This window comes from Phlebotomus argentipes, unplaced genomic scaffold (genome assembly GCF_947086385.1).
Source record: "Phlebotomus argentipes unplaced genomic scaffold, Phlebotomus argentipes genome assembly contig_75, whole genome shotgun sequence".
In the NCBI taxonomy this organism is placed as follows: Eukaryota; Metazoa; Arthropoda; class Insecta; order Diptera; family Psychodidae; genus Phlebotomus; species Phlebotomus argentipes.
In genome coordinates, this window is record NW_026776170.1 from 1,244,522 (window position 1) to 1,267,400 (window position 22,879).

General features: G+C 38.2%; 2 protein-coding genes across 5 annotated transcripts; one reads left to right on the forward strand and one right to left on the reverse strand.

Moving 5' to 3' along the window:
* The first annotated feature begins 2,204 nt into the window (after positions 1–2,204).
* Positions 2,205–14,297, forward strand: LOC132257051 (lysine-specific demethylase 5-like). The gene is made up of 12 exons (XM_059753751.1): positions 2,205–2,350; positions 3,866–4,536; positions 4,861–5,276; positions 5,437–5,867; positions 6,299–6,774; positions 7,086–7,532; positions 7,601–7,879; positions 8,062–8,629; positions 8,695–9,029; positions 9,110–9,559; positions 9,836–10,097; positions 10,620–14,297. The coding sequence occupies exons 2-12, from the start codon at positions 3,934–3,936 to the stop codon at positions 10,985–10,987; spliced, it is 4,635 nt and encodes a 1,544-aa protein (XP_059609734.1). The 5' UTR covers positions 2,205–2,350; positions 3,866–3,933; the 3' UTR covers positions 10,988–14,297.
* Positions 14,298–15,433: 1,136 nt separating this feature from the next.
* Positions 15,434–22,487, reverse strand: LOC132257019 (ephrin type-B receptor 1-B). 4 transcript variants are annotated; one of them, XM_059753687.1, is made up of 12 exons: positions 22,096–22,487; positions 21,008–21,664; positions 20,252–20,526; positions 19,498–20,029; positions 19,279–19,429; positions 18,975–19,079; positions 18,857–18,874; positions 18,626–18,673; positions 18,141–18,529; positions 17,068–17,421; positions 16,588–16,917; positions 15,434–16,165 (listed from the first exon to the last, which is right to left on the reverse strand). In XM_059753687.1, exons 1-12 carry the CDS (start codon positions 22,231–22,233, stop codon positions 16,061–16,063), a joined length of 3,102 nt encoding a protein of 1,033 aa, XP_059609670.1. In that variant the 5' UTR covers positions 22,234–22,487; the 3' UTR covers positions 15,434–16,060. The 4 variants fall into 4 exon arrangements, with proteins under 4 accessions (XP_059609670.1, XP_059609672.1, XP_059609673.1 ...); XM_059753689.1 differs by lacking the exon at positions 18,857–18,874 and having other exon boundaries at positions 22,096–22,486; XM_059753690.1 differs by lacking the exon at positions 18,626–18,673 and having other exon boundaries at positions 22,096–22,486.
* Positions 22,488–22,879: the final 392 nt, after the last annotated feature.

The window sequence follows — 22,879 nt, forward strand, 5'->3', positions numbered from 1 at the left end:
ACAATGTCCAAGTTTACCCCTTTTCAAATAGATTTTAAAACTTTATTGGATTAGCACACCTAACTCCTGAGATGATCTTCGCCACTGCTGCCCGCGGTAGACATGAACCGTTTGTGTTGCCAAGACCCCTGTCCGAGCGCTTTAAGGGGTCGTTGAATTTCTCCGCGCCGACAATCCTCAACAATTTGCTACGCGAGCTTGGGCCTGCCGCGCTCGGCAGAACCGATGTGAGGGATTGGCTTCGTACCGCGGATCTTACACAGATTGACCGTGTATGTGGCTCTCGCTATGCATAGCGGCGCTGGCGAGCGGTGTCATCGCTGTAGCCTGCCCCCATGTTGGAAAGCAGGGTCCAGGAGCTCCGAAAGGTAGACTTGGCCTCCTGAACCCCTCGTTGCCTGATGTTAAGCCCATTCGGAGCCAAATAGCCTCAGTGGCTAGGTTTTCCACCCCCTCCAGCGTATATTTTGAGCCGCCAGTTCAGAGTCTCCCCCGCACCGTGGGATTAGTGAAATATAAAACCAATGAAGGGATCTTTCCATCGTTTTGTCCTGGAGGTTGGTCAATAATACTAAGACAGCGATGGCCTCAAATGAAATCAAATGAAATTAAATGAGGCTGTGAGAAATGTACCCGCTGTGACCCAAAAAATGTAATGTAATGTAATTGTTTCGAGGTGAAAAACTAAGAAAATCCCGAAATCGACGAAAATATGTGAATAACAATACATATAAATACACAGATATTATCTGGATTAATGGTGAATAATAAATATCTATCTATCTATTTCCTAGACATCTGTAGAAATCACTTTAAATTGGTTTATTTATTGCAATTTTATTACGAAACACATAAGGTGTGTTGATACCATTTAATACTAGATTAAGTTTTGTGGTCAAATTTGAATCTCCTGTTCCGCTGTATCGTCTGGCTGCATATATGGAGTTCTGCTTCGAGATATTCGTAGACAATAAAAAAGAAGGTCAGACCATGCCACCGAAATGGCACTAGACACCTATTGGTCTATCCACTCATAGTTCCCTTCTTCACCTATGTAGTGGAGCTCTTCTTCTACGCTAGCATGCAGACCCGCGATCAGTTGAGAAAGACATTCAATTCCTGGCTAAGATACGGTCATGGTCTATGTAGATTTGATTATGTCTCTCCTTATGAGAGTTCGATACTGGATACGCCAATCTTAAGCTCGCGGCTTCATTTTACTGGCCGGCCTGGCTATCTCATGGAGCTTAAGGCTCCCGAATCGTCTATCAAGTCATCCTCTCTCTATCTCTCTATGTGCCGAGATCGAGGAATCGCAGTCATCACGATGCCCTCTTTGTTGAGGGAATTGCTCCAAGGAACGCGCTGCCGCGCGAGTGAAAAGGGGAACTGATACTCCGAAGTACCGTCACTGCTCCTCGCATATAAGTGTAATGTTTGCATAGTCAATTTTAAATTTTCTTCTCTCATTGTTATTAAGCCTGTATCCCAGAGGACAACTAATCCTATTATTGGAAATAAATTATACGTATACTTGCTTATACTCATTTGTCGCGAAAATACTAAGAAAGTTATTTATTGTAATTTAAATTCGCAAAAGACACGTTCCTCAATGTACAGGAAAACCCAATTAGAACGGTAAAATGCAATAATTGAATTGGAAAATAGTGTCTAGATACTCAATAAAATTGACAAAAGTCGTGACAATTTGCGAAATATCCCTACGACAAAGTATAATTCCTCTTTTTCGCTATATCTCGTCATTTAAGAACACAATGGTTACAATCTAAGCGATTTTGCAAGATTTAATTCCTTCCGCGATCACAGATAGTAGCTGTGAGTTAAATTCCAGCGTCAGATTTTCACAATGCTTAGGAGATTTTGGTTTCAATATTAAGGAATCTTGATTGGAACTAACACAAATGGTCTTGTAATTGAAATTTACAGAAAATAAGGAAATTTTGGAACGAGAAGTAATAAAATCAAAATTGGAACCGATTAGATTCCTAAAATTCTGATGTATAATATAGTTGCATTATAATTTTTTTTTGTTTTGAAGTCATCGTAAATGATAATTACAAGACCGTGAATCGTTGTCCAATATACGAAGTCCACACATGTTGTCAGAGATTTGTCAAAGTCTGTGACATGCATTTGTAAGCAATGGGTAATTATTTCATTTCTGGGTATTGCATGTCTTTGTTGTCAAGATGGCGTCAAGTTGGATAATTGACATGAACATTGGTGTGTAGAGAATATTTGTTTGTTGTGTCAAATTGTGTGCAGAAATTGTTTTTCCGGTGTGGCAGTGGGCTTGCAATTTTAGCATTGGTGATCGCAGAAATTCAAGGTAGTAACAAAAGAGGCTCGAGGTCAGAAGAAATCATTGCTTTCTGTTAAGTGAGGGCGCTTGCCGGTGACATAGGAAAATTTATGCTTATGGTTTTCGAGAGTTACTTAGGTTCAAAATATATAGTTTAAGAATTCTAAAGTTTTTATTTGTTCTGGTAAAATTTATGAACAGCTTGTTGATGCACTTCTGCAAGTTCTGATATCTTTTTTCATATTAGTAATGCTCTGATAGGAATTATTTTTTCTCACTTATAATTTTTTTAAAATAATTATTGAAATTCCCTGAAGTATCTAGTTGAGTATTTTTCATATAAAAACATACTAATTACTCTTCAGTGGATTTTTCAACAATATTTCAGCCATTTATATGACAAATATATTACTGAGAATTACGCAGGCGCCTTACTCATAGTAGTCACATATGTGTATGCCGGACACCTATGTACCTCATTTTATTAATGCAATGTAGAAAAGACTTCACAGGCTACTAGTAGTTTATTGGATGACATAAATCATGCTGCAATGCTGAATTAAGATTATTCTTTACTGATTGTTGCATCAATTCCCAGTCAAACACAGGCATGTTAAACTTTAAATATGTTTAATTTTAACCTTTACAGTGAATAAGGAATAAACAACCCTTGCTATTTTCTTAGTGTTTTAAAATTTTAAGCAATTCCTCATTGTGGAAGAAAAGAAAAATTGTGTAATTTGCGAAGATTATTAAAAATCAAGTAAATAATTTGTTAACCCGTGATAAAATGAATTTATTGTAAACATCATTAATGTTCATGCTTGAAAACTAAAGCTACAATGGCAGATTTATCCGTATTTGAAAGTTATTTTGCAACTTCCGATCTGTCACTCTGCTTTTAACACATTCAGTAAAACAACCTTTGGAGGTAGTGTTAAAATTACACATTTGAATGTCTGCTTTAGCAGTACAAAGTGATTTAACACATGTGGGCCAGAATAGCAAATAACACAAGTGGTGAATTTTCTTATTATTAATTTTTGCCAATCACTAAACGTGCATAATATTAAATAACAAATGACTGTTCTAAATAACTATGAAAAATTTTTTTGTGTAGCTCAGTTATAGTGAGAATTACCCAATTGATGTATACACAGCAGTGGTTAAATTCGGCCCTTAATAAAACATCACCTTCAGACTTATTTCCTTCATTCTAACCCATAATATGGCAAAAAACCCAGCAACTTGTCTTTATGTGTAGATTTAAAATAGCAAAGAATACTCAATCGATTTATGGCATAACGTTAAAAATAACTTAAATAAGTAAAAGGAAATGTCAAGGAGACCGTTGACAGTAAATAACTCAGTGAAAACAATATTTCTGTATATGTTTGGGACCATTCAAAATCCGCCAATATCCGCTAGCGAATTTCTCCTTAGCAAATATAATATAGTGGAATACTTTATCAAATATCCTGATTTAATTGTAATTTTATTGTCGTCAATCTCAGCTCATCCGTCCATTATAATTCTTTGCAGATTGTTACCAACATCCTCAGGCAATGATTACCTGGTCAACCTCAGTCAATTAAACACCTTCCAGGATCATGTCCGAGAAGAATGTAATATGTACTGAAAAGGCGGCATCGTCGCATAACATGGATGAGAAGCCCCAGGAAATATCAAAGAACAAGTATGAGTTTGTGTTTGTGCGCCCTCCGGAAGCGCCTGTATTCAGACCCACTTTGGAAGAATTCAAGGATCCATTAGCCTACATAAATAAAATACGGCTAACTGCAGAGAGATATGGCATCTGTAAAATCATTCCTCCATCATCGTGGTCTCCACCGTTTACACTGGATGTAGACAGAATGAGATTCACGCCACGAGTTCAGCGACTAAACGAGTTGGAGGCGAAAACGCGTATCAAGCTCAACTTCCTGGATCAAATAGCAAAGTTCTGGGAATTACAGGGTAGCATGTTGAAGATTCCATTAGTCGAGAGACGCGCACTCGATCTTTATTCACTGTATCGCGAAGTGCAGGCCGAGGGTGGGATTGACGTGGCGTGTCGTGAGCGAAAATGGAGCAAAATTGCTAGTAGACTGGGATATCCACAGGGTAAAAGTGTTGGCACCATCCTCAAGAGTCATTACGAGCGCATTCTCTACCCCTTTGAGTTGTACACAACAGGAAAGAGTGTGGATCTGGTAAGTCAATGCAATGCTAAACTTATATAGCGTTTGATAAACCGACGAGCATATTTCAAAATGTTAGTTTTGAATTTCATCTCTGTACTCGAAATTTATTAGGGATTAAATTAAGATAAGCTCGGTCTTTAATATGATATATTCCTTATATGTATTTTCACAAATTGTTAAAACAATTTTTCATTACACAATATAATCAATATGCTCGTCATTACGCGTTATCAGTAAAAATGAAAGATATGACAGAGTAGAATACATATACGATTTAAATTGTTATGAATTGTGATTCACGTATGTTATATATCTTCACACACCTGTGCACAGAAACTGGAACCAGACTCCGAAGATTGTGATTACAAACCACACGGGATTGTTTCGCGCCAGCAAGTAACACCGCCGCTTGAAACTACAGCACGCCGTTCAAAACGTTTCATTCAGAATACATCTACCGGTAATGGAATTGTAAAGGAGGAGGATTCACTCCCAAAGCGATACCAAATGACTCCTCGAATGCGGAGAGCGAAGCCAAAACGTGATGTGACAGTGGATCCACTGGCCAAGTACATCTGTCTGAACTGTAATCGTGGGGATGCCGAGGAAGCTATGCTGCTCTGTGATGGATGTGATGATTCTTACCACACTTTCTGTCTTATGCCACCCCTTCATGAGGTTCCCAAGGGTGATTGGCGCTGTCCCAAATGTGTCGTGGAAGAAGTAAACAAACCAATGGAAGCTTTCGGGTATGTTAAAGCATAAGTTAAAAAAAAAATTCTTAGGCACTCGCATACTATTACAAACACATCTATCCTACCAAAAATATAAAAAGGAAAGTCACAGCAGCTGCTTTACTAAAGAAAGGTTTTTCTTCTTTAAATTGTACCTCGAAATTATTTTTGACAGATTTGAGCAGGCGCAGCGCGAGTACAATCTTCATCAGTTTGGCGATATGGCGGATGCGTTTAAGAGCGATTATTTTCGAATGCCCGTAAATCGCGTGCCTGTGGATTTAGTTGAGTATGAATTCTGGAGAATTGTGTCATCAATTGATGAAGACGTGACAGTGGAATATGGTGCAGACTTGCATACAATGGATCATGGCAGTGGCTTTCCCACACGCAGTGCCCTTTATCTTCATCCGAGTGATCAGGAATACGCAGAGTCTAGCTGGAATCTCAACAACTTACCGCTGCTCGAGGACTCCATACTCGGTCACATCACAGCTGATATCAGTGGTATGAAAGTTCCGTGGATGTATGTTGGCATGTGTTTTGCCACATTCTGCTGGCATAATGAAGATCACTGGAGCTATTCGATTAATTATTTGCATTGGGGTAAGTTATCAATTAGTGCATATAATCAATACATGTACCTTTACTGCGTTTCCTTCGGAACAGCTGGCATCATTTTTATTTAATTCAGTTATTTCTAAATACACTCGAGTCCTTTACATTCTGGTGCCCTCACCGTTAGGGCCTCGAGCGGCGGCTGTCGCCAACATTCATTACTGCCACAGCGGGATTTTGCAATGAACTTGACATTAAATCAAATCAAAACGATTTTACCGCATTCCAAGGTGACCAAGGTTCCAGCTCGTCCCCTTGTACCAAGCTACGCATTAAGCTCAATATTTTTTTCTTATCCATATGTTTAAATGTACAGTAATTTGGGAACACGAGAGATATGACTGCTAAATGAAGTATTTTCACATATGTAAATATTTGTGTTTATTTAGTACCTAATTACTATTCTTTTGGTATATTAGGTGAGCCTAAGACATGGTACGGCGTACCTGGTGCTCAGGCGGAGCGCTTTGAGCAGACAATGAAGCGCGAAGCGCCAGAGTTATTCGCTAGCCAACCAGATTTGCTGCATCAACTGGTGACTATAATGAATCCAAATGAGTTAATGAATAACGGAGTATCAGTGTATCGCACTGATCAGCACTCTGGCGAGTTTGTAATCACTTTCCCTCGCGCCTACCATGCTGGATTCAATCAGGGTTACAACTTCGCTGAAGCCGTTAACTTTGCACCCGCTGACTGGCTGAAAATGGGCCGCGAGTGTATTAATCATTACTCAACTCTGCGCCGGTTTTGTGTTTTCTCTCATGATGAACTCGTGTGCAAGATGGCTCTGGAGCCTGATAATCTTAACATGGGTATTGCTACGGCTTGTTTCCTTGACATGGCTGAAATGGTGGACACAGAGAAAAAATTAAGAAAATCATTACTTGAATGGGTAAGTTATTTGCTGGTGAAATACGATAGTATTTTTTAATCCTTATTGCTGTTTATGCTGTATTCACTTAGTTTTATGTCAATTTAATTTATCCTTTAGCGAATGACTTGATTCAGAGATTGAGATCAATGCAAAATGTAAATTGAGCTCGACTATTTATTTTACTTTTTCCTTTAGATTTCGCCCATAATCATTGTAATTCATAAGTAGTGATTGATGAAACATTTTGTTTTTTTTTCAAATGCAGCTTTCTCGATAGTTTATCATTGAATATATTTGTGCACTAAAGATTTTTATATATTTATTTATAGGGTGTCACAAATGCTTTGCGTGAGCCTTTTGAGCTACTTCCCGATGACGAACGTCAGTGTGACAGCTGCAAGACCACCTGTTTCTTATCCGCTGTCCAATGCGAATGTACGGGGGCCTTAGTTTGCCTTCGCCACTATTCTGAGCTGTGCAAAAAATGTCCTCCTACAGGACATACACTCAAATATCGTTACACTTTAGACGAGCTACCGCTGATGCTGCGACGACTTAAAGCTAAAGTGGAGACTTTCGAACGTTGGGTACAGCGCGTTCGTATTGCTATGATACCTGGTGGCGCAGAAAAAATTACCATTCAGAACTTGCACGCGCTTGTGACGGAAGCTCGTGAAAAGCATTATCCACAGTCAGCCATGCTCGATTGCCTCGTGGAAAATCTTAACGAGGCGAATAAATGCGTTCGAGTGATACAGCAGCTTATGTATTATCAAGTAAGTTGGGGAGCTGAGTTTATATAAAATACATCCTTTCGTTCTAATCTTACTTCTTGTTCTTACAGGAGCGTGCTCAGATAGCTGACACACCCTACAGACTCACGCTCGACGAGTTAGACCTGTTTGATCTTGAAATTCGAAATCTTTGCTGCACAATTGGTGACACAGCCATTGTGCGTGATCTGCACAAAACAGGCATGCTTATCACACAGCGGGCACAAGAAATGCTTACCTGTCCACTTAGCGACATTGACCTTAATGATATTCGGACAACCATTGATGAAGGAACTGCAACGTGCCTTGATCTGCCCGAGGTAGAAAGATTGCGATTGCGCTACCGCCAGGTGAGTTTACATTACGTATTATGACTTTCATAACTTACCGCGTAGCATATATAGATTGATTTTTGGCATTTGTTAATTCAGCACTTAAAAACATGGATTGGTAAAAAAAGATTTAATTGCGTCAAATTTTGTGAGAAGTAAAGTATGTGGACAACAATGAATTTATTATTTTGCAATTTCAGGTTGATGTGTACGCTCGAATTTTAGCTGCTCGTGAAGGCAGTGGTGACCGCGTAAGTTGCCTAAGAGGATTGCTTGTAGAAGGCCTAGGTCTAAGTCCGGAACCGCAGTTGGAGGAGCAGCTGGTAAAGTTACAGCGCGAATTGCGTGTGGCAGAGGAATGGTTAGATGAGGTGCATGAAGTGCTAGAGGGTAGTTCTATTGTGAATATAAGCCAAGTGAGAACTCTCGTAGAGCGTTGTGATGGTCTCATGGATTCCACAATGAATGCACAGCGTCTCTATGAGGCTTATCAGCGCTACCTCAAATGGAATGAATTATACGTGGGAATGCAATCAAAGAAGGAGTATCCATACCTCAGGAGTATTGAAGAGGCCGTTGTAATGGCGTTAGACATCTCATTTCGGACTTCCGATATTCACGATCTCATCACACACTTTAAAGCAGCTCTAAAGTGGAGAAAATTCGTTAATAGGGCATTCGTGCGTAAATCTACTACTTTTACGCTTATCGATGTGTTACCGCCACGCACAAGCGCAGTAATGCCGAGCATCTTAGACGCCGATGGACGTGAGTCGACCAGCATTAAAAGTACTACTGTTATTTCAAAAATATTTGATTTTGGTTTTTCTCAGGTGACAATGACGAGCGGGAATGGGGTGTTAGCGACGAGATGACACCTGCGGAGGCAATTGAGTCATTTAAACGCGGGGAAGAGCGTGAATATTTAGATATGAAGGAACTGCGAGAGCAAAATTCAACAAAAGATCCAACGCGCGATAAATATTGCATATGTGGAGCGGAGTTCAGTGAAAAAACAATGAATAGGTGCCAGCTGTGCCTAGACTGGTTCCATTACACATGTGTGCCAGCAGCACGCACAAAGGCGTCACGTGAATGGCCTATTGACCCAAGTATGCCGTCTACTTCGGCAGCGGCTATGCGCAGTATGGGTGCTATTGAAACTGAGGTAAGGCTAAAAAAAATTCTATACAAAAATTTATAGATCAGAGTTTCTATTCAATTTTCAATTAACTTTCAAATTTACAGGTTCGCTTTCTATGTATGTCATGCCAGCGTTCACGACGACCACGACTCACATGCATATTACGTCTGCTACAGGCTCTCAAGGATATTCCTATTCGTATACCGGAAGGTGAAGCTCTGCAGTATCTCGCAAAACGGGCTATTGATTGGCAAGAACGTGCAAATAGTGTATTAGATAGTGACGAGGTAATATCCGTATTGAGACAAATATCAGCAACTGCGCCTAAAGAACCAGAGTCCGATACTAAAGATAAAAAGGGTCGGGAGATCGAGCATGCCTATTCTGTACCCACTTTAGATGCGGAGGTAAAACTTAGCGCTGATACACTACAACAACTGGATAGTTTGTTGTTTGAGGCAAATCTAATAGAAGTCACCACAGAGCAGAGTGTTCTCATATGGCGGATCCTAAAGCGAGAGAAAAAAGACTCGTATAACTCTTATTATAGTCCGGTAAGTCGATCAGTTTTATTGACTTCCACTATCGTTAGATAAGGGAAAAGATATTGTTGCCAACAATCCCGACTTTTTCATATCAAAATCTTGTAACTAAGTTTTTTATTAGTGTAAAAATGCCTTATGACTAGCAACTATATATATTATATATATATATATATATATTTTATATATATATATATATAATATTTATATATATATATATATACATACATACATATATTATATATTATATATATATATATATATATCTTTATTTATGCATACATTTAGGAATACGAAGAATGCGAATGGGGCTCTTCTGGAAGTCAAAAGCCATGGAATGCCTTGGAGCGTCCCACACGACATGGAAAACTGAAAGCAAGATTGCGGTTTACAAATGATGTAACAACGGTGGTGGCGAAACGAAAACGCACTGAAATGGCAAAGAGAAAGGCGGATAAATCTAAAGTTAAGGGGCAATCGAAGAAAACAATTTCCGATGATGACGACGAAGAGGGTGAATGCAGTGCGCCAAAGTGTATTAGACCAAATGGTTTGTATGAAGATTTTTCAATGATAATTCAGTTAACATTTCGAAATGCTTCGTAATCACCGTGACCAAGTTAGAATTATTGCTTCGAGATAAGCCTAATCAATTAAAATAGATTTCATTTGACGCAAATACAGAAAACGCTATTCATTTATGTTGCTCTATAGCACCGAAGTGTTGATCTGAATTTGACTAAATTAAAAATGAAGTTATATTAATGACTGGAGATGTATATGTTGAGTAGAAAATCGGAGGGGCTGTCTTTTTATTCCGTAGAGTTTATTTCGTTCTGTTAGTAAACTTTTGGCCAATATATCGGCAACAGGCCAGTTTTTTTTACACTGATGTACTTTTCACACTCTAGCCTGATGATAGCGATATATTCACCGAAATGTCGTTGGCAGGACGAAAAAAATGCACCTGAGTAAAAAGACTGCCGCTCCGATTTTCTACTCAACATGAATTAAATAGGATTTATTGCGAAACTTTTATTTGTACTTATAATCTTATTCTAACTTCTGATAGAGAGAAAATTTGTGGACTGGGTGCAGTGCGATGGCGGATGCGAGAAATGGTTCCATATGAAATGTGTCGGCGTGCACAAGACACAAGTGACCGACGAAGTGGACTTTTATTGTGGAAAATGTACTGAAACTACAAATACGCGCACTGAAGAAGGAAATCACGATACTGGAGATATGTTTGAAGTGCGACGTGAACTGTCATTTGCTGAGTACGTGAAGATAGACGAGGAGGAATCAACGCATCGGTCACCTTGCAGTTACGATGGTCTCTTTGGTTCCGACAGCGAGCTAACTTTCGAGGAAGAAATTAAACAACTGAAAGAACTCACAAGGAATTGTAAGAGTCGACGAAAGTTGGAGAAAAAGTAGTTAATGAAGTAATTAAAAACATAATTTAAGAGTTTATTAAACAGTGGGAGGTCACATAGAGGCAAATTATAAAGCAGTGGATTCCATATTTCGATATTAAATTTTAAAGTAATAGAGTTCATTATACTTTCCTAAAGAGAGAACCAGACATACCAATGATTGTACTCGACATAAACCTAGCGGTTGTTTTATAACTATACAGTTATTTTAATAGAAATGTAAAAACTTCGTCTACAAAAGAACTGTTAATTGAGTAAAAATTTACCACTGTCCCCTTTGTATTGTTGACGCTTTTGACTACAGTATGAATAATTAATTCAGAAAGTAGAGGTGCCGAATTTGACAGTCCAAATTTGGGTTATACACATTTATGTTCAATAAATTTAGTATATTAAAGACTAGTACCATGAGAATAACAGATCAGTTTTGGCGTATTGCGCAATAAACAATATCTCATTGGTATGGTAGATATCTGATATAATCTGAAAAAGTAGATCGAAATTACTAAATGAAGGGATAAACAACTGGCCAGTCTTTCATGACGCAGTAAGCAAAAAGAAATCGTGATACTCGCATCACTAGACTCACATTACAAAAAAAGAAAAATAATCTGCAATTCATAAATACTTAATAATCGTTTGAAATTTTTCAGTAGTCGATCAGAAATTTTTGCTAAACAAAAAGCTGAAATGCTGTCCATATTATTTCTTCCCAGGTTATTCATCATCCCTATTGTGTAACGTAATATTCATAGTTCAGTTAAGAAAGTGGCAATTCCTTATATCAAGTTTTTTGCAAATCAAATTTAAAGTATAAGTTTTATCTGATACCAAAAGAAGGAAGGAATAAATTTTTCAATCCAATATTCAAACCCAATTCAATAATTTTTTATATGAAAAATATTTTTATTTTATTTTGGCATTTAGCGAAAATATTTTGCAAATTATTTTTCAGATTCGCGGAGATTTTGAAACATATCATGTGTTCTTATTTCAATTTGAATAATACTTTAGTTTCCTAAATAGTAATCCTCATATTTACAGCTTGCCATGAACTGACGAAATTTCGCGCAAATTATGGTTGATCCAGTTGACCACTTAAATAATAATAATATTGTAATATCATTCTAAACAACGACTCTGAAAATGAGCAGCCAAAGGTACGAACCAACAGACGCCACATGTCCACGACAGAGCGACACACAGCAAAGCTAAGTGTATCCTCTCTATGCGTCTAGCCTCAAGTAATAAAATGTAGTATCAAAGCATATGAAATGCTTAAGTATGCTATAATTCTGAGGTTCTTCTAAATTTTCAACATCTAAACGAAAATCTTTCTATTGTTTTTTAAATGTTTATCTCGCACTTTGCTGTATTGATAATGTTGCGGGTAGAGTCTTGGGCTTGGGCTATTGATTGGCATAGAGATCGCCAGAAAATAAAAATTATTATAATTATTATTATTTATTGGCACACTCTATCTAACAATACAATGCAGTTTATATAGTTTATACAGTGGTAGCGGGAATGAAAAGGGCCCAGATCCGCAATGAATTAAAAGGCAGAGGGAAAAACCGCGATCTTGGTTCTCAGGGAACACGTGCCGATCGGGTATGGCAGTTCAACTTAACACAGTGTTAAGGAATTTCACTTACACTAAAAATACTTATTTCTAGATATTAATAAATTTCATTTTTGAATGAGCCTAAAGCTTTTGACCAATGGAGGGGAACTAAATGTCAATTCTTAATCTTCATTTTTCCACTTTTTCTTTTGTCATAATTAGCAAATTGTAAGAGGGATAGGCCCTAAGTTTTTGCTCATGCAATAAATTGAAATTGAAATTGAAATTAAATGGAGATTAAGGACATGCAGATGAGTCCGAAGGCAGACCAGGGAGAATCACAAAGAATTGCTTGACCTGGAAGTAGCAAAGATAGGGTTTAAGATGAAAAGTCGCAGTGGACAGCATTCGTATGGAAGAGGTTAAAAATGGCAAATTCAGCATAATACAATAAAATAATATAGAAAAGCAGATAACAAAAATATGTTGATCATGTAGTAAATTCAGGCGTATAATCGAAAACCCACCGATTGAAACCTATAGATTGATGACATGAGTTGTCATCAGAGACTAGGTCCTCATGCAAACGGAGAGAGGGTGACTCACTTGGCTTTCGGTGCTGTGAGTCAGTCTCCTCTGAGTGGTCGAAGTTCGCCTGTTGATCCGCACCTTCGGGAGCCCATTCTTAGGAATTAACCCGCACTATCGAGCTATCGCGAATTTGCTACAATCATGAAAGACAGGGGAGTAGAGACCAACAGAGTCGGCTCGACATATACAAAGAGAGGGGTGTAGGAAGCCAACCGAGCCATGGGCACAAGGCAACCGCAGACGTAGGATATAGGGAGCAAAACGTGAGTGAATGTAAGGCAGGGCCTACACTGATCAAAACATGCCAGTGATATGTGGGTTCTGGTGGAATAGACACACACCCCCAAAATCACACTCCCCGACGTTCAGGCATCACAAAGCCAGATATCTACATTCACCAAGAGGGTAGCACAAACCAATCACTCAAATATCAATTGCTTCAATTAATTGTTTAAGTTAAATTAGTTCATTTATAATCCTCGATCAGACAAATGTTCTTCGAACTAAGAATTTCTGAAAAACTGAACGGAACATGTTCCAGCCTTGAAGTTGGCGATAAATCTTTCAAATATAATAAAATTCAGAATATCTCTGCATGGAAAACTCAGTTTCGGAACCAAGATTTTTCTCGTGAATTGCAGCAATGGAATCCAAAGACTCTGTTGAGTCTTCAGGACTTAGCTTCCTTGCTTTCTGAATAAATTAACTCTTTTTTTTGGATCATCGAATTTTTCGGCAGGACTCTACAAATTGTTCGAGTGTCATTGGCAGAAAACTTATTTTATCTACATGTAGTTGAAGTGTAAAGAATCCAAACATTAGGTACTTTTATGCTGCGTCGTCCTGATGCATTACTCTCTCTCTCTCTCTATTTCTCTCTCTGTATCTATCTTTGTTATTCTATTCAAAATAATAATATAACACACAAAATAAATTATAGATGCCTCTCCACCTCCCAAATCCAATTGTACTAAATGTGAGTAGATTTATGATGACAAGTATTACCTAATTTATGTGAATAAGAATATGGTGTAACTGATAAGTAAGATGGTCGATGTGTGAGATAAAAATCACCGTAAAGTGATCTATTTTAGAAAAAAAACTGTCTTTTGGAATTTACGTACTATAAGTAAAACAGATTTTTTTAAAACATACAGATTAATCAATTTGTTTGAATTTTAACTTCTACGTTGAAATTTTCTATTTCAGGTGAACAAATATGCAATTATTTTATGTTTATTGTTCTATTCGAGCTCTTTTCAGTACAGAAAACAAAAACGTTTGTATAATTTGAGATTCGAATTTTTGTCTGACTAATTTTCAGAATTTCTATTCCATCGAACCTTATTAGAGGTCTGTTTATCTTATAATATGACAGATTTTCACTTATTTATTAATTATATCTAGTTTCCAGTAATTTCAGATGAAATTATTTTGAATATGCAATGTGGAAAGAGAATATATTCATTACACTAACATCCCTTTCTTTAGTATTTAGATTTTCTCCAGTTTAAGAGTTAATTTTTTAATGACAGGTTTGCAAGTCTGCCGTCTTCAGTGGATGCCATTGTTTATTGTCACGACAAGTGAGGGACGCAATAGTTCAGGACTACTATGAGTTCAATAGACAGACTTTCTTAGAAGCATCTTTGTTACAGCCGATATTCGTGACCACCATTTCAATGATTGCGCCAGCTTAGATCGAGTTACATAAAATTTATGATTAAATGATCAGGAGAGAGATCTATGCTGCCGACCAAAATTGAAACAACCAAAGAATGTTAAAAAGTAGCTTTCACTGACAATTCTATTCTACATAGTCCACTTAAATACGCTGCGAATGAAAATAACCTCACACGAGCAGAAGAAAGAACTGAGCACTGAAAACTAAATTACATGTGGGAGTGGCGTGAGATATTGCGCCAGCAGGTCTCACTGTACATTCCTACTTTTGCCTGCTTGCACGCGCTATCAATCTTGTAATGTTTTCCATCTTATATATTGGGACAGATGCAAAAATATAATTTCACAGAAGTTTCAACTTCAATTGGAACACTTAACAGCAGCCTTATTAATAGGCTGCTCGCATTTTTACATTTCACATTCGAAGTCTTAATATTTTTCCGCTTCTGTTGAGTTCGATCGCACTACGGCCGCTGCGCTAAAAAGGTAAATTAATACCACAGTGATGCTGGTTGTCAAGGATTGACATTGAATTTGTAAGTATAAAAAAAAATTCATACCATTACTTTGCACAAATGCATGAAAATAAACAAGTTAAAACGCTTTTTGCCATGTATTAAGTCTGTTTATTAGAGAAAAATGTATGACGCATAGCTTAACATTAAGTCGTAATTGCTTAAGTAAAATGTTTTGCTACGGAATTATTTTAAGATCTACATTGTTGGCCTTGCGCAAAATATACAAAATCATATATGTTTTTAATGGATAGCGCTCAAAAAAGGACAGGAATGCATTTATGATATGTACAAACTATTTAAGAAAATGAGTATAAAATTCTTTCAGTTCAGCCAATGGAAGGTTTTCGCATTGCATTGAAACAATATTTTAGAAAATAAAATATGGTGTTTATGCAATTATTTCATCACTGTACGTACCTATTGGCTAATATTATGACTTACTTTATACTAAAAAGGAAACTAATAATGTTGTCAAATGGAACTGGGACAGTGTATTAAAAAAATCACATTGAGATTTCAACAGAGATGCACTCATAGAAATTTCTCCAGGTCAAATTCCTACAAATAAATATACATTGGAAGATATTCCTCGTTCACTTGCTCAGATAATCTCAAACATAAATCAAATCGCGCTTATCTCAATTGCTTCTCACTCACTTTTGTACTTAACTGAGTCTCTTTCTCATTTTTGCGTTGCGAGTGTATCTCAAGATTAATACTAGATTATTGTATCCAATTGTCTTGCTTGATGTAGAATCTTTTTTTGATGTCCTACCAATGTTATTCCCATATCAGACAATTGCTGTGCTGTCAATCGTGAGATCTGTAGGATAAAAGAATATGGAACATTAGTAAATAACAAACTAAATTTAAAAACTTACAATAAGAACATTGATTTAGCTAAATTATTGATTTGTCACACACACTAAAATTACACTGAAAAAGAGTGCAGAGAATTCCAGAAAATACAGTTAATTGTTGAAGTGGAGTAAGTAATGATTTGGAATTGACCCAATTCACCCATATCTTATACCTAACAAAAGAGACAAAAGCATTACCATACTAGACAATTAATGAGTGGAAATAGGGGAAAATTCCGTCTTTTTTTCAGTAAACCACCCATTATCGGCGAAATACACCGATACATTTATCAATAACTAGTTGAAACACGGTCTTTAAATATTCTCTGGCAATAACGGAAGAATTTTTTCCTTAAATTTATATATCTAAGCCACCATTCCACACCTGTTGTGCTGTTACGAGGTTGGCCTCTCTGAAGTGCTGTGAATAACGTGACATCTTGATACTCTCCAGCCACAGATCGGTGGTAATAAAATTTTCTGGCATTCCAGGAATACTACGAACGTCCACGTCGGGTCTTTCTGGAGAGTGTCTGGAAGCTAGTAAAGCCAGAGGTTGTCTGGCCAAGCTGTCCAAAGTGGCCACAATGCTAGAAAATGTAGGTCTGTGCGTACGTTGCTTTTGCCAACAATCCAACATCAACTGATAAAGCGCTTCTGGACAGTCCATGGGTGCTGGCAGTCTGTAGCCTTTTTCTATCGATTTTATGACGTCCTGCACAAATATGTGTACATGTAGGAGAAAATATGCAAATATACAAATCATCAATGTAATAAGCTTATATCATCAATGATTACGGGTTTCGATTGCTTACGTCAGAATTTGGTACTAGTTAAATTTCATATGAATTGCAGTATTTGTTACCTGATTACTCCAGTTCCAATAAGGCCGCTCACCGTAACTCATGACCTCCCATAGTACCACTCCATATGACCACACATCACTCGTGGATGTAAATTTACGGAATGCGATAGCTTCCGGAGCGGTCCAGCGTACCGGAATTTTTCCACCCCGTGTTGTGTAGGCATCACTAGCGTTCTCAATCTCGCGCGACAGTCCAAAATCAGCGATCTTGCAGATGAGCTGGGCATTGACTAGGACATTACGTGCTGCCAAATCGCGATGAACGTAGTTCATATCAGCTAGATATGCCATGCCCGACGCAATTCCGCGGAGCATCCCAATCAGCTGCAATGTCTGGAATTTACCATCATTCGCCTAAAAAGAATATAATACAATTAGAAGATAGTATAGACACACGTATACGCTTATTCTTATTTGGGAGCTGAAATTTACTGTACCTCTCATCCGTGACCAACTTTAAATGTGGAACTTTTTTAAAATACAGTAAAACAAAAAAGGGGCGGTTGTGGCTCATTAGTCAGTTAAAGCTTTTGATTTTCAACACTACAGTCCTGTGTTCGAACGCGACTGATTACAAATGTTCGAACACAGCAGAGTGCGAATAAATAAAGCTCTTGATTGGAAAATTATAGCAGCAGAAGCGGTTGCTGTAGAATATTCCAGGTGAAGTATACACTTTAACTAGTATTGTCCTTTGCGCTCTGATCAAGAACCTCGTGGTGAAAAAAATTCGGCATTAACTCTCCGATAGGCCAATTTGTCAAATTTCATGGTGGAATTGGCTTCACGACGTATTTCCCCTTTTTTAACTCATTAAATGAGAAAATAGGCAAGTCAAAGATTTTCTATTTTATGAGACAAGCCGATTTGAATTAAAATTGTGTCACACATTCGTTCAATGTATTGTAAAAAGAAAGACTAAATAATTATTAGTTTGCGTTATGGGATCACGAAAATGTGGTCAAGATTAGGAGTTGGATATATCTTTTGAACTGTTGTCTTGGCTACGATGAGGGAAATAAAGCAAAAAGTGGGATTACATAATGAAAAAAAAGTAGCTCTTGTGTACATACCCTGAGGAATGTGTCAAGGCTTCCATTCTCCATATACTCAGTGATAATCATGACAGGATTGGATCTAGTCACTACGCCTTGCAGATAAATTACATTGGGGTGATCGAACTGACCCATAATCGAGGCTTCAGTGAGAAAGTCGCAGCGCGCCTTTTCAGTGCTTCCTGGCTTCAGTGTTTTAATAGCCACATCGATGTCTTGCACAAAATTTGGTGGTACTTTAAGTCTTCCTCTACATACGTCACCAAATTCACCACCACCAATGATCGCCTCGATTGTTATATTACCCGCATCAATTTCACGTGCGAACTCGCGAATCGCTTGATTGGGGTCCTCATATGTGTGGGGATCCACGTAGCTACGATTCGCACCGAACAAAGGCGTTGTCACTGTTTAGACAAAAGAGTAAGAGCTCATTTTAATCACTGCAATGCACACTGGAAAAATTCGGCGACATTTGTAACAAGAGCATGAAACTTAATTACCATTGCTTTGAACAGTCTTCACAATAGGTGTGGTGTCCATGGCGTTAACTACAAAAAGGAAAACATAGAAACAAAAACACAAGAACATAAAAACAAAACACTTGAAGAGAGAAGACATGTACATAGATACATATATAAAAGGAAAATTATATAATAAATATGGCAAAGTAACTACAAATGGAAAACAAATGCAGAAAGCGCCAATATCTGCGAAAAATCATTATCACTTACTATATGTCACTACAAGTCCTTTATAGAATGCAAGAGACAAATGATTTAAGAAATAATATGTAAGTTATAGCTACGAGGGAAAGTTAAAATCACACACAATACTATCAGTGTAACCTACCTTCATTACTAGCGTAGTCTAACTGTAATGGCAGGTGATTATTTGTCTTTTTGTCCAGATCATCGTGGTTCTTGGATCGCAGGAAGAGTACTGTTGCCACAATTACTGTAAATAAATATTACAGTCTACTTTAGCATTGTATTGAAAATTAAAATAGGCAAAACAGTATGTTAGTTGTAAACTGCAAAACGATAAAAAAGATATGCATGTTGTATATAATTCTGATCGCTTCGCTTCTGTTCAGTAGTCGTGCATGAGTTGTGTGAAATAATAATAATTATAATAATATGGTTAAACTACTCACAGAGAACGAGGATGAAAACAACCGCCACTCCAACACCAGCGATGATTCTCACCTGCACAGAATCATCGTAAACAGGAGAGACACTTTGATGGGTTTGGGCGTAAACAATATTTGAGAATGTGCCCCAACCATTGACAGTCTTGCATCGAACCTAAAAACGAATGAAATGTATATATATTTACACTATTTCATTAGTTTATACCATAATGGCTTACTGACCTGAAATCCATACTCGGTATTCTCAGATAGATTGTCAAGATAAGCACGTGGCTCCTTAGTATTGAGTGTTGTCTTATTCACGGAATCTACCTCGGATTTTGGAAACCATCGAACCTCGTAAAATTCAATGGGAATTTGCATACCATTTGCTTCACTCGACATTGGCCGGTCCCATGTTAGTTCAACATCTTTACTGCTAATTGAGGTGACCCGTACATTGAAAATGGCGCTGAGTGTTGCTGATTCAGTGGTAAAAGTGATCTCTGCAAAATCCGTTACCAGCTGGCTCTCGTCAGCCAGTAACGCAGAAATGGCCACATTGCGTTTCTCCTCACTTATTGTAACATTCACATCATCCTCTGGCAACAACGACAAGGCTTGACCATTCAGGCTATGAATTTGGATTGTATAAGTGGTTACTGGTTCAAGATTGTTCAGTGTTAGCTTCGTATCATTGAAGGTCTCGGTAGAGGGCGTGAATACAACATTCGAATTGCATATGGGACATTTCACTTTGAAAATTACTTCACTTCTGCAAAAAAAAAAGAAAGAAAACAATTGAAATGTGGATAAGGACACGCTTCGCGTGTACTTGTGGTATCTAGCTAGGATTTGCAATTGGTTCAAATCCAATTGATTTTGCGCGGTTCGATTTTATGCGCGATTACACAGATATTAGCTGCGCTGTAAATTCCAGCTAGATTAAAAACAATTGGTACCGTGAAAGAATGAATGATAATTCACTTTATCTTACTTGTATGCAATGTTTGCTGCATCTGGAGGCCTCTGGGGTGCATTCCAAGCAAAAATTGCACTTGTCTGGTCTAGGAATAGTAGAGTGAGGTTAGTTGGAGGGCCTGGTGGTCGGTAGCACGGCATATGCTTTGCATCACGTTGATGACGATAGAAACCTGACAAACATGGACAAAAGGCGCTGCCCAACACAGGTGTGCGTGAATTTGGTGGACATACAGTACATTTCGTTACTTCAGCAGACCGAAAAGTACCAGCTGAACAGACATTGCAAACCTGAAATCACAGTTTAGGGTTAAATAAATTTTTAGCTTGTTGGAATGGTGACAATTGAACATAAGTAAATCGTTTCCGTTTAACAGGAAGCATCAAGTATGACATTTACTGTAAATTTACTGATATTCTTTGACAAACAGAGAAATGATTGCATCTCAGAATTGAACCACAATTGTATTTGTCACACTGACGAGTTAAATTATAAAAATATTTAGAACTGGGACCCCATCCCAGATCTAAATTCGCCTCTAAAATTCTGCATAGTGCAGGAGAATAAAAAGAAAGATCAACGTGATGTTTAGCTCACGGGTATGAGCTGGGTTTTGCCTCAAATTGAGCTGACTCAGTCTCAGTCAGGTAGTCAACATTTTTTTGTCCTGATTTGAAATTAGATTTATTGATGTTTCGCACGCATGATGCTTCATTTATAGAATTGCAAATTGCACAAAACAATGCAATGTAATTTTCAACATCATCATACCTGACGCTCGTAGTCAGGCTCGTATCCCACACGACAACGACATCCGCCGGTCAGAATGGTCCATTTTCCATCGCCCTTGCAGAGGTATGTGGGTGGCTCCGTAGTTTCGGCATTAGCTACGCATGAGCCCATTTGTTGTTCAATGATAGTCACCTCCCGGCCAGTGGGAGTTTCATTGAAATGGGCAAAGTTGATTGTCACAGTTGGACATGTGATGTAGTAGACTTTCACGGCTAGGATACTGATACAAGCGCCCTGATCTCGAAACGCGAAGTACACTCCCTTTTTTGTCACGGCAATACTTTTGACTTCAGTGTTAATGTCCACATCGGCATTCTGGTTAAACCGACCTTCGCCGGCGGCAATACGAGCTATCAGCTTGTAGCTCTCCGGTTGCCATGGTGGTGGCTCACGCGTTGCAGCGTCAAATTCATAGAATAGAAGACTGAAAGTCTCTTTACAACTGAGCGTGTTACCCGGAAAGAGACTGCAGTCTCGAATAGTAAATTGGATCTCGATATAGAGTCTATTAGCGGCTCCGCGATCGATGAAAGGCGACCAAAGCCAGTTATTTACATTGTGATAGGCCACATCACACACAACGTAACTGCGCCAGTTTATACCCTTGCCAAAGTTGGTGAAGGACTCTTCTACCCACTGCAAAAAGAAACTTTCATAAAAACTCTCGAAATTTTTTTAACCATATAGTATAAGGATAGAGCTATTATCTAATGCGCTTTGCACACATAGGCTAATGCAAGAGGAACCTTAGTCTGTTCATAGCCTCATCCAGTTCTGTATACAATAGGAGCTTATAATTTCAGGTATAAACAACACTGATATGTTTTCACACTGGGATTTCCATTTAGAGTTCAGTTTCCGCTCCTCTTCTGTACGTGACTATGAATTGGCTATGTTTCCTCTCGTAATAGCCTACTTGTGTGCAAAACATTTAACACTATTGTTTATTTCACATGTTTCTTTGATTTTATTATATTATAATTACATATTTAGAGATGCTTATCGGTTTCTACACTTCTCTCTCATTATATGGCAAAAAATTGTGTAAAAGCCGCTTAGGTACTCACACCAGGCGTCTGAGACTGAGGCCCGTATGGGTATCGTGTCCACTCCAGTGTGGCTTCTTTCGTAGTGTCTAGAAGCACTACCTGATCCGCCCGGACGGCGGCCAGTAGCACCACCGCAACAAAGAGGGTGGCCATCATTGGCGCCGTCCACTTGGCACTGTGGAATCTCTGTGAGAGACACTCTTATGAACTAGTACAGTATCCGCGAGAACCATAGCACGCGGAGCATGAGAAACACTATTTTAGAGACATTCTCAGATTATACACGCACTTTTTTACTACAGAGAACTGTCATGCGCAAAGGATTGACATTCCCAACTGACCATGCATGCCCTGGAATCACACGGTCCTTCGCGTCGTATTCTCATACGAATTCATATTTGATTCGTCCTATACAACATCCAACGCGCGATAAATTGAAGACGATTCGTACAAAATGTCGTACGATACAATGAGGAATGCAACACAGACGGATCATTCCCCCTGGCGCCGAATGTTGCCTCCACTAAAATTTGCCTTCTTTTTGCTTTAATACCTCTCTCTCACTCTCTCTTTCTCTCTTCGATTATGTTGTTCTTTAAAGGCAAATTCTTGTTCCCGGACCCCAGATTCCGTGGGTAAATCGCAACATTCTACTATTTATCAAATGCCGCAAATATACTTACAAAATATGAAAGCGTAGAGGCTCTCAACAAGGTGTGCTGTTTTATTAAGTCTGCTAAGAAATATAAATTTCCACGACACCCTGCCCTCCAGGAAGCTCTGCGGAAATATTAACAGGCTT

Bases quoted from the DNA above. Each gene is read 5' to 3' on its own strand.
- LOC132257051 (XM_059753751.1), top strand. From the start codon at position 3,934: ATGTCCGAGAAGAATGTAATATGTACTGAAAAGGCGGCATCGTCGCAT. The intron at 4,537-4,860 runs GTAAGTCAATGC...ACCTGTGCACAG, and splicing joins CAGGAAAGAGTGTGGATCTG to AAACTGGAACCAGACTCCGA. The intron at 7,880-8,061 runs GTGAGTTTACAT...TTGCAATTTCAG, and splicing joins TGCGATTGCGCTACCGCCAG to GTTGATGTGTACGCTCGAAT.
- LOC132257019 (XM_059753687.1), bottom strand. From the start codon at position 22,233: ATGATGGCCACCCTCTTTGTTGCGGTGGTGCTACTGGCCGCCGTCCGG. The intron at 19,430-19,497 runs GTCAGTAAGCCA...ATTCGTTTTTAG, and splicing joins ATACCGAGTATGGATTTCAG to GTTCGATGCAAGACTGTCAA. The intron at 18,530-18,625 runs GTAATTAAGTTT...TTGTCTAAACAG, and splicing joins GAAGACTGTTCAAAGCAATG to TGACAACGCCTTTGTTCGGT.